The sequence below is a fragment of the Scomber scombrus genome, chromosome 11 (assembly GCF_963691925.1).
Source record: "Scomber scombrus chromosome 11, fScoSco1.1, whole genome shotgun sequence".
Taxonomy (NCBI): Eukaryota; Metazoa; Chordata; class Actinopteri; order Scombriformes; family Scombridae; genus Scomber; species Scomber scombrus.
The window spans coordinates 12,477,261-12,491,852 of NC_084980.1; the positions used below are offsets into that span (position 1 = coordinate 12,477,261).

The 14,592-nt window shown below is 41.5% G+C and overlaps 1 protein-coding gene across 1 annotated transcript; it reads left to right on the forward strand.

The window, feature by feature from the left end:
- Positions 1–766: 766 nt before the first annotated feature.
- LOC133990421 (semaphorin-6B-like) lies at positions 767–14,310 on the forward strand. The gene is made up of 16 exons (XM_062428734.1): positions 767–887; positions 1,977–2,088; positions 3,129–3,189; positions 3,302–3,364; positions 5,751–5,849; positions 5,932–6,022; positions 6,269–6,388; positions 7,020–7,108; positions 7,188–7,405; positions 7,495–7,626; positions 7,935–8,084; positions 8,206–8,382; positions 10,048–10,188; positions 10,957–11,034; positions 11,898–11,959; positions 13,325–14,310. Exons 1-16 carry the CDS (start codon positions 767–769, stop codon positions 14,308–14,310), a joined length of 2,700 nt encoding a protein of 899 aa, XP_062284718.1.
- Positions 14,311–14,592: the final 282 nt, after the last annotated feature.

Here is a 14,592-nt window from a genome sequence, read left to right on the forward strand (position 1 = left end):
GCTTCTTTTGGACTGCAAAAGTATAGATATTCCCATCATCCTCCTACATTATACCTTCTTTATATCAGCATGTTAGCAGGTATAGCAGCATGTCAACTTCTATCTAGCTCTCTTTCTTATTGCACTTGTATCTAACTTAGTCTTGTGTGTTTGTGTGTGTGCACACGTATGCTAAACAGTATTGTGGCCTCTGAACTAAAGACCATAATCAACTTCTCCCCTTTTCCTTGCTCACGATTTACAGCAATCTTGACATTTTAACCTCTAAAAGACATTGTCCAGCTTAGTCTTCCTTTTCATCTATTCTTTTTCTACTCTGATATATGAAGACAAGATCCTCCTTTTTTGTGGCTAAATACCTATAATATAGCCTCCATATGTTCCTATAGAAACACAATTACTGAAAGGAACATTACCACCGAAGTGGCTTTGTAATCCTGTGAGTGTTTTGTCTCTCGGTGCGTTTTATGGCTGTGAGAGTCCCCGTCAATTCAGAGTGTTTGACAATGAAGTGACATTTCTGACAATAGATCCCCATTACACCGCTAAACAGTGACAATAGAAACACATTAGCTCCCTGCTGTAGCCAGGTTGGTGGCAGCAGTCACCCTAGTGCACTTCTGACCCTGTCCTCACAAACATACATACACACACTCACACACACACACACACACACACACACACACACACACACACACAGAGACACAAATGTATACGATACACAACAATGCAATTTTTCTCTCTCCTCTCTCTTTGTTAACAGTTCATGTGTTCTGCTGCCATGGCGACCATGGCTCCTCCTCTCACATTTCTTCTCCTGCTGCTTCAACTGGCTGATGGCTCATTCCCAGAGGAACCCAGTCCACTCAGCTACGTCCCCATTGAGGGTATGTGTCCTTCCCTCTGCTCTGTGTGTGTGTGTGTGTGTGTGTGTGTGTGTGTGTGTGTGTGTGTGTGTGTGTGTGTGTGTGTGTGTGTGTGTGTGTGTGTGTGTGTGTGTGTGTGTGTGTGTGTGCAGCATTGATTAATGGCTCCACGGTGGATGTGGAAATCAGTGGTCAAGGGTCAGAGCCTTGGTGTGGAGCTGCTTTAGAACTACAAAGATAAATAAAGAGACTTCACTCTGTCTCTCTATGGCAGCATAGTAGAAATAAAAATACCAATAAGAAAAGAAATAAAGAGACAAAAAAAGGAAAAAGACAGAAAGACTGAAACACAATTATCATAAGTATGGAGAGATGTGGGAAAATGAAAAAGTGGAATACAAGCAGATTGTATGGGGTGATGCAGATGACAAGAGAGGAGACTTAGGGTGGAGGAGAGAAGGGGAGGAGACAGGTGGAGATGGATCACTCCGTCCTCTCTCCCCCCCAGCAGTCAAGGACAATGAGACGTTTTCCCAATCTGTCTCCTGATGATGAGGGCTCCCTGTGGAGAGTGTTGTCCTCCTCTTTGAAACTTTCTCATAGTCTCTTACTGCCACTTCCTGTCTGCATCTGTACTCTCTCATTTATCTGAATTGTAGGGAGAAGATGTCTTTTTCCTACTAAAATAACATCCTCATATTCTCATTATAGAGCTGCATACATCAACAGCAGCACTAAGCACTAAGAGGATAAAATAGTTTCAATGTGCTGTACCTGCAAAAAATTGTCTCCTGTCCATTATCTTTGATTTCTAAAATAAACGCATCGGGAATGAGTGAAGACACTATAAAAGTGAAGGTTAGAGAAGCTGCTTTATGGCCTGCCTGACTACTTTTGGTAAATATAGATGGGAAAAGTACTTTCTGTGTCCTCAACTGTCAAAGCATCCTTTAGCACTTAATTTCTTGCTTGTTTTAGTCAACATTTCACTCTCTCTCTCTCTCTGTGTGTGTGTGTGTGTGTGTGTGTGTGTGTGTGTGTGTGCGTGCGTGCGTGCGTGCGTGCGTGCGTGCGTGCGTGCGTGCGTGTGTGTGTGTGTGTTTATGTCAGTGGTGAGAAGGTATCCAGTGTTCTTGGGCAGAGCTCATCGTTCAGCACAAAGACAGGAGCTGCACATCCAGACGGTCCTCCAAGTCAACCGCACGCTCTACATAGGAGCCAGGTAACCAACGGCAACCGCCTCCAACTGTGTGTTACTGACGTGTTCGCATTAATATCCTTTTGCTTTCATTTGATGCCACTGCTTCCATCTGCTGTCACTCTGAGGAGGACATTTTCATCGTGTTGTAGGGAAGATGTTTTAAATTTTTCTGTTAGATGTGAAGGGAAAACTGCTTCACATTACTCATATACAAGATACACTGTAAATCAATACTGCTTTACAAGAGTGGTTAGCAAATAAGCTCAAATATTTAATTTTTCCTTTGTAGTTTATATCATAACATTTACATGATCTTTCATACATATACTGTGTGAAACAATGTATGGCTCATATAAACCCCTAATAAATATAACCTTGTAATATCTAACACTGCCCCACGTAAGGAAAGAGACAAGCAAACTACTGTGCCTCACCCTGCTTTGGGCATTTTGAACAACACATGGTGCTGAAATGAATTTTAATAAACTTACCAAATGACTACCACAAATAAATAATATAATCCACCTCATTTAAATAAAATAAGTAACCTTTGAATTCAAACACAGTTTTAATTTGATGGCTTTGACCACAACAGATTTGTGTCACAAAAACACAAACAGGTGGCGGTTTAGCAGAAGTGCTGTGCAGATAACAATTTTCTCTGTAAGGCAACAAAAACAACATTCAATCATAAATGAAGCAAGCGACTGTTTATCCTGTGCAGATAACCCATCAACTACGTCTGTGGTCTCGAAGTACAACACAGAACTACATTTACATAAACATGTTATTTTTATGCTAAATTATTATTAACCTAATCTGCTGTTCCGTTACTTATTACTAACGCTATCAGATAAAATCCTAAAGTTATTAAATTATTTACAAGAAATAAGCAAAAATATATTGAAAACATATTGACCTGCATTTTCACCAATTAACATGTGTGCCCCTTGATGAAAAAGAAACACATTGTTTGTGCTGTTGATCACATATAGTATATCCTATCATATTGATATATTTGCATTATAATGGGACTGATTTTGAGTTTGTGTGTTTTGTAGAGATGACTTGTACAGAGTGGAGCTAGATAACGCGGCAGGTGATGAGATGTTCTACAGCAAGGTAAGACTCACCTTAATGCACACTCACAAAACTAAATGCAGACTAATTATTGATAATGTACACACATAATACACATTTGTTAAGTTCTGACTGTGGTTCGTCCCTTTGACAGAAACGTACATGGGAATCCAACAAAAACGACATTCGAGTATGCCGGATGAAGGGCAAACATGAGGTATTGTGTTTGTACACAACACACTAAGATCCACTCCTACATGCATCAACACCATCTACACTATCACATGCATGGACAGACACAACAGCTGCTAGAGAAACCTTATTTCCCTTTGGGTGCACCTGCATGTGGTTTTCACACAAGTTTGATCTTGTTGATACAGAATCAGCACAACATATCATGCTAGCTCAGTGAAATGCTACCCTGGCCAAAAGATGTCGATGGAGCTTGAAAGTCGTTTTCTTGCACACTTGCATTGTGCCGGTTTTATTCATATATCCCATAACCCCTGGGACAGACGAAAAAGTGGAACAACTATGCAAGTGATAGTTGACAGTGTTCTGAGATATGATGGGAATATGATCAAATGTATAAAGAGGAGTGATTCAATGGGATGGTAGCCTGGTTGACAGGCTGTAACCTAAAATATAAGCTTTGTTGTATAAATGTAACTGTGCCACCGGCAAAATCCAATCTGGGTGAAACTTGTGGAAAAATAAAAAGAAGCAATGGGAAACATTATAGAGCAAACTGGAGGGAGAGTGACACAGCCTCAGGGAGGAAACAGTAATTGAAATCAGTTGAGGAAGGGAGGTATAGGTAGGGATGATGTGTAGGTGGAGGAAAACTGCAGAAGAAACACATAACTAGGGTAGGGGGAGACAACAAAAGGAAACAATATGTTCCCTAAAAGAACAGTGATGAAAGAAGTAAAAATGTTGGAGCAAAAGAAGGAATTAAAGTTTTGATTAAACAGGAACAAAGATTGGATGGGTAAGATGGAGGGATGGTGAGAGAGTGAGCAAGTGAGAGGAAGAAGACAGGTGAACTATGTTAGCAAAAGCCCTCTAACTCAGAAGAATAGATCAACTTATAAATCTCAGGGTACCAGGCATTATTGATACTTCACAGTACAAGTACAGTTATTAGATGAGTTCTGATGCTGTACAAACCGAAGGCATTTGTAGGTAAGTGTGAAATATTAACTCATGAGGTTAGAGTACAACAGTTTTTTCACAGATTAAAGTGTCATAACAGTAAAAGCAGAGATGGAAATACATTAAGGATGACACCATTAACAATGTCAACTAGGCTACCATTTAAGTGTGCCATTAAGTCAGAAATACCTGGGAAGTGAAATGAACTGAAACCTGAATGGAACGCAACATTTATTAAGTTGATAAGTTAAATTAAGTTGTTAAAGACATAGTTTGGTATTTTTTGGAAATAACACTACACTTTCTTGGCAATAGTTAGATGAGATCAATACCACTCACATTGATATTGTAAATATGTAACTGCTGCCAGCAGCAGTAAGCTTAGCTTAGCACAAAAACTGGAAACAGGGTGAAACAACCAGCCTGTCTCTGTCCAAAGGTACCGTAACTAAATCTGCCTGCCAGCATCTCTAAATTTCACTAATTAACATGTTGTTTAACATCTGTTAAATCTATACATAAAATGAAGTGTAAAAACATTATTTCACAGTTTTACAGGTATTATACAGGTGTTTATGTGCCAGACTACTTCTTGGAGTGAATAAGTGTATTTCCCAAAAATGTCAAACCAATCTTTTAATTAGTCAAACTGTCGATTGTAATCACTATCACAATGTCATACTACGATGAACATAATAAACCAATATATTGTAAGAGAGAATCCACAAATTATTTTTGCTTTCTGATTATAATTTGATCTAAACATTTGCCTGAATCAATGCTAACACTAATTAGCCCCAGCAGTTCAAACGCTGGAATACTATTAGTTAATTAGAATAATTAAATACCAAGTATGAGCACTTTTTTATTTGGCAAACAATAAATTGATGTGCAAATCTAAATTATACAACTATAATTATACAGCTGGTGATACTTGGCAAGCATCACTGAACATCAGTAAGGATAAAAACATAAATTGGACTGACATGAATCTCAACTTCTGATGCACAAATCTTGAGTCATAGTGAAATAAAATTATTTAACAGGTTTATTCCAGTCTAATCTCTCATTTTCATGTCATCTGATAATGCTGTAAATTACAACCACAATCACAACAAGATTGAAGGGCTAACCTGTGTCATCAAGTCTCAGATTCCTGGATAGGAGCTTTAAATTTCACTTCAATCAGCACCCTCCACTTTGAAGACAGCTATAAAGTCCTCGTCCTATTGTTCCAGCAGATGGAGTGTTGTCGAGGGTGTTATTTCCTCTAAGGATTGTTTTAAGCTGCATTCCTCATACTTTACGCTGGCAGTCTTTTTTCCTCTAACTGGTACTTTTGAGCTTAGCTTTGGTTCAAAACTCCTTTCCTTTTATGTTGCCTTGTACCTTGTGATTTTTCTCCTCCTCACTTAATTGTTTATTTTGTGGTTGTTTTTTTTCTACAGGGAGAGTGCCGTAATTTTATCAAGGTTCTGCTCAGCCAGCACGGTGGCCTGTTTGTCTGTGGAACAAACGCCTTCAACCCACTGTGTGCCAATTACACTGTTAGTAACCATTTATCTGTCACCTGCCCATTCTGCGTGTATATGCCAGTTTTCTTATCTATACTTTTTTTTCCTGTTGCAGAAAGACACTCTAGAAATGGTGGGAGAGCCTGTCAGTGGGATGGCACGCTGCCCATATGATCCACGACATGCCAATGTGGCTTTATTCTCAGGTAGCATCTCCAGTTTGCACACCAAAGCTGAAAAATTCAGAGTTTTCTAGGAGACATCAAGCTCAGTTTTCAGCTCCAGACATTGCCATGTCTGTGCCCTTGTGTTTACCTTTACAAATGATTTATAGCCGAACGTGCATGCTGCATTGCTTGTTTGGTTTTAATCTTTCTGACCTTGTGCTATCTCTGCATCTGTATCTTCCCTTGCTTCTTCTTTTTCTTAATCTCCTCTTGTCTCCCTCTCAGATGGAAGCCTCTTTACCGGTACTGTGACAGACTTCCTGGCCATCGATGCAGTGATCTATCGTAGCCTCAGCGACAGCCCCGCCCTCCGCACAGTCAAACATGACTCCAAATGGTTCAGAGGTACTTTTAGAAACAGACCCTCCAGTGCCAGACACCATCAACAGACAATCAGGAAGAAAATAACAGAAACCATCACCATTATCTTCAATAGTTTACTAAAAGAAAATTACGGTTGTTTTTTTCACGAGTGACTCATAGTTGAATAGCTGGGTTTAGGTTCTAAATATACGTTTTATTCTGGGAAAACCAGACATTAGTAGACCCAAATGTAATAGATTTACTAAAAGTAGAACACATCCAGACAGAGTGATGTATTGAGGTTAGTTGGGCTCTACAGATTCAGGGTTTTAAGAAGCCTTCAATTGAACAGCCGAGCCTGTTCTCCATGGAATAAGAACAAGCCCGAGCAGCAGGTCAAAGCCGGCACAGTGCTGGATGAATAAATGATAAATAATGTGTATCCTCTTGTCCATGATGATAAATTAAACAGCACATGAATATTCAATGGGCGACTCGATCGACGGCAGCAGTCCATGTTGATGTGACTGTTATTATAGCGCCATGTCAGGGACTGTGGAGCGTAACGTTTGGCTCCAGGCACAGCGTTGCTACTGTTCTGTAGTGTTATTGTGTGTCTGTGTGTGAATGTGTATGTTTGTCTAACAGTGTTTGTCCTCATATTTTTTTCCAGAGCCCTACTTTGTGAGTGCCATGGAATGGGGGCCTCATATTTATTTCTTCTTCAGAGAGATGGCCATGGAGTTTCATCATCTAGAGAAGGTTTCCTTTCCTTCATTCTTTCTGCTTGCTTTACTATATTATTTCTCTCTTTTACTATAATTTGCTCCTGTTTTTCCAGGTGATGGTGTCTCGTGTGGCTCGTGTGTGTAAAGCAGACCTGGGTGGTTCTCAGCGCGTCCTTGAGAAACAGTGGACCACGTTCCTGAAGGCTCGCCTCAACTGCTCCGTCCCTGGAGACTCACATTTCTATTTCAACCTCTTACACGCCACAAGCAACATTATCCACATGCAAGGACGAGACGTCATCCTGGGTCTTTTCTCCACACCACCAAACAGGTACAAAGACGCACACAATGTGCACACAAACAAACTCAAACTTTTTTTTCTCATCACTGTCTTCTTTTTCTCTCCTGTGTCTCTGGCAGCATCCCCGGCTCTGCTGTGTGTGTGTTTGACATGCAGCAGCTTGCTCATGTCTTTGAGGGCCGGTTTAAAGAGCAGAAATCCCCGGAGTCTATTTGGACTCCAGTCCCAGATGAAGCAGTGCCCAAACCGAGGTATTGTTATGCAAAGTGTGTGTGAGCAGAACTTTGGCAGAATATTGCAGTGCTGCTGCCCTGAGCATCTGTCTCAAATATACTGTACTCTACTTACTCCCAAGATATAAGCTCCAATTGTCAATCACAGAGCAACTTCATTCCTATTCAGCAAATATTCTAATGCAGCCTCCCGCAGCCACAAAAAAAAAGAGACCTCCTCTGGCTCTTTTCTTCTTGCTCTCTCTGGAATTCTATCTCTTCTTCATCATCTATTCATCAACCGCTGGTTTCTCTTTCTCTGTTTCTTCCTCGGTTTCTGTCTGCAGACCAGGAGGATGTGCAGTCCAGGGATCCAGATTTAGCTCTTCTACCACGCTACCCGATGAAGTGCTGAACTTTGTGAAGACCCACCCACTGATGGATGAGACGGTTCCACTGCTGGGGCACAGACCCTGGGTGGTCAAAACTATGGGACGGTATGTAGATTTATATTTTACATCAACCTATAGGTCCGATAGGAAATATGTTTTTATTCAACTACTTTGAGTAAATATGTTTTCTCAGTCTGTCTGTCTGTCTACATATCTGACTACGTAGGTACCAGTTGACATCCATGGTGGTGGACACAGAAGCTGGTCCTCATAAGAACCGCACAGTCTTGTTCCTGGGTTCAACCCGAGGGACCATCCTCAAGTTTCTAATGGTCCCCGTTGGAGATTCTGCCTCCCACTCCAGTGTGTTCCTGGAGGAGGTGGAGGGATTCAACCCAGAGAAGTAAGAAGGATTAAAGAGGTTTTGGTTCTGATCTCCAATAGATTATAACACTTGGTCTTTGTCTTTCCTTATGCTTCCTTATTTTAAATAGTTGGCATTTAAGTGCAGCTTAAGTTCTTTATTTTACCATATTAATTACAGGTATACATATTTCTTTATTAAAACGCCTGACTTAATTATTTAAAAAAGTAATGTTAGTGGGTTGACTTCAGAAAGATCTGAGAAAAAACTATTTCCATCAGTGGGTCATCTGTTGAAATTGTTGATAGTTTTAGATTTCTTTGTATGCATCCTCAAGAAAGCACAGCAGAGTTCGCTTCTGAGACATCTCAAGAAGTATGGTATGAGCACCAAAACTCTTGTGAACTTTTATCGCTACACCATTGAGAGTGTCCTGACAGGCTATATGTATCACAGGGTTTTTTGGCAACCTGACCGCTCACAACTGCAGACTGCTACAAAGACAGCAGCAAAAATCATTGGCACGGAACTACCACAACTTAACAACATTTACACCAATTACTGCAAAAGTAAAGCCCAAGACAGTCGCTTCTTTCAATTAAAAAACGTCATTGGAGCACCAAATCACAGTTTTTTGGGATGGTGTGTATTTTGTGTTAAGGCAGAGAAAGACAAGTTCTTCATAGTTTTTTTATATGACAATAGAACTTTCTGCATAATATATTAATGATTTAATGTGACCCTTATAGGCCACCAAAAAACATAATTAAATTAGATTTAATTATTGTCTTGTGTTAGTAGTCCACAAATTGCAGCAACCCTGTGTTTTGAGCCATTTGTTTCACATTTGGATCATTGATTGTGTCTTTATATTTACTGTTGATGTGTTATTAAGGTGTGCACCATCTGTCCAGACAGAGCTGTAGTGTGTTAATGATACACAGATTTTTTTAAGCAGATCAAGAAGGTGAAATCACTGGGTTTTTTCTTAGTTGTTGTTGTTGTTGCTGAATGCCATTTTACTTTAAAAGTTGAATGGCCAAAAACTTAAACTTTACAATGATTTTTTTTTTTTAAATCTTCCTCTCTGCCACTGGGTTTTACACTAATTTTACATAAGATAAACAAAAATAAAATAGTCCAATCCGATCCAATCCAACTTTATTTGTAAAGCTCTTTAAAACAACCACAGTGGACCAAAGTGCTGTACAGAAGAGTAAATAAAAGACATAATAAATAAAAGACATAACAGCTCACATTTATTTTATTTATATTTTATATGTATTGTATGCCTCATACAATACATATAAAATACAAATAAAAATATTTAAAAGGAATAAAACATGAGTATAAATAACAGCCATACAATAAAAACAATCAAATCAGATTAAATCAAATCAAATAAATGAAATCAACGTCTTACAAGGTGTCAAAGGCCAAGGAGAAGAGATGGGTTTTAGGAAGAGATTTAAATAGTGATTTTGGCTCCATCCACTGACACTTAGCTAAAAAATACTGAAATTATTTCTTCTCTCTATGCAGCTCTGGCTCTGAACAGTGTCCATTGTGACCATTTATATGATGGTTAAGGGCACAGGGCTGTCTGTCTTGAAGTATCAGCACATTAGGCCTTTGACCCTGTCATAGATTTATTTGACGCCTCCCTCAGCCGGCTCCTTACCCTCTCTGTCTCGCTGACTCCAGGTGTGGAGAGGACTCTCCTCAGGCTCGTCAGCTCTTGTCTCTGTCATTGGACCGGGTGAGCCACACTCTGCTGCTGGCCTTTCCTTCCTGTCTGGTCCGAGTGCCCACATCACGCTGTCACCTACACTCCCGCTGCATGAAGTAAGTTTATCTTAGAAAGCATTTTCTTTCCCTCATTGCTTATTTGGCTGATAATTAGGTCACTTTAAATGTAGTTGTGGCTATTAGCCAGGATACTACTTACTGGCCAACTTTTTGTTTGTCTCGCTTCCAATAAAATATATTACAATTCTGCTGTTGTTGCAATCAGCAGATAGATGGCAGTTGTGCTATTTATTTTGGGAGCATTTGTTTCCCTGGAAATGGTATTTAGCCTGACACACAACTCACAGTCATCTTGATCTGAGTTTATATTAAAAGAGATGATTGATTTTCTGCACATTTAAGGAATGTATGAATTTAAATCTTTTGAGTCTGTTTCCCAAAACAGACATATATCATACTTGGATATGGCAAACTGCAAACATCTTGGTTACAGTATGTGCGATTGCTGTGTACCAATATGAATACCACATAAGTATTTTTGCATTATATTAAAAACCTTATTAATCTCCTTCCTGACCTGTTAATCAATAGGGACACATTTTCATTTTGGGGTAATAATGGCCCACTATACCTTACCTTGTACCTTGTGTAGCCAAGCAGCTAGACAGTAAGCTTCCCAGGAACAATTACAGTAATAAGGTCAGTACTCAGCATTTCTTAACTTTTTTCTGTGTGTTTCTGTGTGTGGTTCTGTATGTGTGTGTATGTGTGTGCGCGTGCATGCGTGCGTGCATGCATGCGTGTGTGTGTGTGTGTGTGTGTGTGTGTGTGTGTGTGTGTGTGTGTGTGTGTGTGTGCTTGCAGGAGCTGTCTCGCCTCCAGGGACCCATACTGTGGCTGGACCAGAGGTAGCACCTGCTCCTTCCTGAGACCAGGCACACGGTGAGGGGAACACACATAATACACCAGCATGTGAACTGTTCACCTGCCAGTAAACTTAATTATGTCAGCATCCACCCTGTTGACATATCCATGCAAAACTGTCACAGTTATAAAATGCAGTTCTGCGTCATTTGTACTTGAACAGAACACAATTGTGCCAATGATCAGACTCTGCTGAGGATCCAGCAGCACAGGTTCCTCTCACAGTGTGTTGTTTTTAGTCATTTCAATTAGAAAGTAATGCTTTATTTACATTATTACATAGTCTTCATGAATATGGAAATGTTAATATTATCTTTATTTTATTTATATATTTATTACATTTTATTGGTTTAAATTTGTTAACTAATTAAGACCCTTGGGTGTTCTGCATGATTTATGCTGTTAAATAATAATAATCCTACTCCCAGGAGTCATAAAATACTTGCAGGTATCAGAGTTAAATAGTGTACATACCTGTATTGGCTGACCTCTGAACTCTGACCTCTGACCTCTGTGAGGGCCATCACACAAAAAGAAAAATCAATAATGGAATTAATGGTGTGCCACATCAATTCAATTGATTACTTTCAACAAATGTCTCTATTCATTTACAATTTTCTATGCAAAAATGAGCAAAGGTGAGCATGAACTAATTTTTAAAAATCTATTTATATCTATTTATATCTGACCTATTTTCAATCAGATTTAGTGTCTTTTTTTTCTGAAGTGTTATATTGGACTGCAGATATTCATCCTTTACACACCCCTACAGTGTGCGAGATCTCATGATTGTAAATGATGAACTGTGCTCCACTCTCACATGTCTCTATGGCAGAAATATGTGAAATTATACCTTATGTGTGATCTCTCTGTGACTGCAGGCTCCCTTTTCAACAAGATGTGGAATATGGAAACACCACCTCCCATCTAGGAGACTGTGATGGTAGGTTGCAGCACTGTGACATGGATGCTGCTGGCTGTGTGCTGTGGACTGAGGGCAGTCTCCGCCTAGTGGCTCAATCCCTTATTACACCTATCTACTTGTCACTGAACATTTTGTTCTGAAAAAAAAACACAGATATTATCAGATGAGAGCATATTCATGACAATGTTTGTAATTTAGCACATTAGAATTAACTGAGGTATAATGTGCTTTCCTCACCGGCTCAGCAAGATCCATTCAACCTTGATATTAGGAAATTAGTGTTTTGGTATCTTTACCAGAGCAGAATCAGGGGGTAGTTGAACTGAGATTTAGTTTAAACTACACTTCCGACTGGTCAAAACGCTCCCAGTATGAGACAGTTTAATTAGAGAGGATGTGAAAGAGGTGTAACTGCTGTTAGGTAGCACAAGACTGCAGGTTGGGAAATGCAAATATCCTCCTACATATGAGGCTTTGGTCAGGGGAGTGACCGAGGGTAGCCGATGAGCAAGCTGGAAATAGCTCAGCATAAAATACTGATGTCATTTCTGTTGAAAGGCTCAGATGTCGCTGCGGCGGTGCCTGAGTGGGCCTCTTTGAACCTTGCTCTGAAATTCCCAAACTCAGTGGAAACCAGAAAAAAAAAAAAGTCATCTCCGTTTCAGGAAACTCTTTCTGAAGTGTTTTTCCTGTTTTAGGCCACAGTCGTTTGGTTGGATCTAAATTACCAAAAGACAACAGAAAAAAATTAAACAGCCAGTTCCAAGTTTTCATCACACTCATTTGTTAAAATGTTGTTTAAACTAATATAAGGGCTTCTAGTTTTTATTCAACTCTCAGAAACTAATAGCACTAGAAGTCAGTGATGCCAGGCTGCAGACCTGACAGACTCTAATCGGAGCGCTGAAAGCACAGGAGAGGCCGAGCCAGAGACAGGCATGTGCTGCTGTGTCTGCAGATGGGAGTGATTAGAGCTGGGTGGAAACACTGAGGTAATGGTATGCTGCATGGAGAGACTCTCTGACGGGGCTGCAAAATGGAAAGTGTGAGGAGAGGAAAGGAGAAAAGGGGAGTCAGCTGCTGCGGTCTGAGCTGTGCTGATGACAAGTGCAGGCCTCTACAAACCTGGAGCCTGTAGAGCCTCAAGGCCAGACTGGAGAGAAGCTCCATTTAATCATGGCAAAAAATAATTTGATGTTGTTGTTATTGATGTATTATGATTTGTTTTGAGAGGGGAAAAGCATGAAATAGAAGTAACAGAATAGCACTAGATGTAACGATTATAATTTTAATCTGCAACCTGTGGACAGACACTGAGAGAAGATGTCTACCGCACTTTTTCCACTAAATGTCATCTTCATAGTTGTGTCTTTTAATCTTTAGGAATCCTGCAGCAGAGTCTGCTGATCGAACCGGAGAGCCTGGTCTCCCTCAATCTGCTGGTGGCATCTGCAGTCTCTGCATTCACCATTGGGGCGGCGCTCTCCGGCCTTGCTGTGTGCTGGATTATGGCCCACAAGCCCGCCAACCGCCGCCATGGCAGCCCCCCCCAATCCTCTATTCAGCGGCGTGAAAGGAGCCTGCTGAGTAACGGTGGTGGGATGGGAGGCTCGGTGCTCAGCGTGACACGGCAGGGAGGTGGGGAACGCCCTTGCTCTCAGGGCGGGGAGACCCTTTTTGTCATGCCCAACGGCTGGGTGAAGTCAGGAGAGCTCGACCCAGGTTTCCTGCCCACCCCGGAGCACACGCCCCAGCAGAAACGCAGAGGCCTACGACTGTCAGACTCAAATTCCGGGGGATGGGACACTAGCCAGACCTACCTGGGAGGAGGCTCTGTGGGTCTGGGCTCACCCTGTCGTATGCCCCCTTCCGTCTACCTGACCACCAGACTGTTTCCGCAGGGGGGAGGTGGGAGACACAGTGGTGAATGCCGGGGGACCGACATGCCACGCCAGCACTATGTCTGCTTGAGCAAGCAAGAAAAAGGAGTGAAGGGGACGCCCAAAGTTCCACTCAGAAAGTCTGCAGGAGAATATGTATACCCCATGACCCCCCAGGACTCGCCTGAGCGTCGGAGGGTGGTCTCAGCTCCCAGCGCGCCCATGGAGTATGGCGAGCCATTACCTTTGCGTTGGCCAGCCCAGGAAGGATACATCCTCAGCAGCCATTGCATGGTCCCTGTCCCCCTGCCTCCACCCTCTATGCCCGCTCCCAGTGGCCAGGCGTACGTGTCCCAGCAACACAACCCGGGGCTGAGCAGGGCTCTGCTGAGAGGGGCCCTGGAGCGAGGGGAGCTGGGCGAGCTGGTGGATCTGAGCCAGCTGATGAGTAAGAAGAACTGCAGTGACAGGACTCAGACTGGCCAGTGACTGTTGAGGAAATGAAGGGGACGGGAGTCTTTCCATGTCCAGAGCTCTCTGTTTTATTTGCATAGATCTCTCTTCTCTCTTTCTTACTCTGTCCATTCCCTCTCCTTCTCTTCCCCCTACATCTTTATTTAATTGTCATTCAACTCCTCTGATCTTCTCTGTCTCTCAGGCAACAACCCCACCCACCCTCCACCCTTCACCCTATGGTGAGTCACTCTTTTGATTGGCCGCTGGGTCTGCCACTCATATCCTGGCTTACACTAATTGGTCAGATGGACTGAG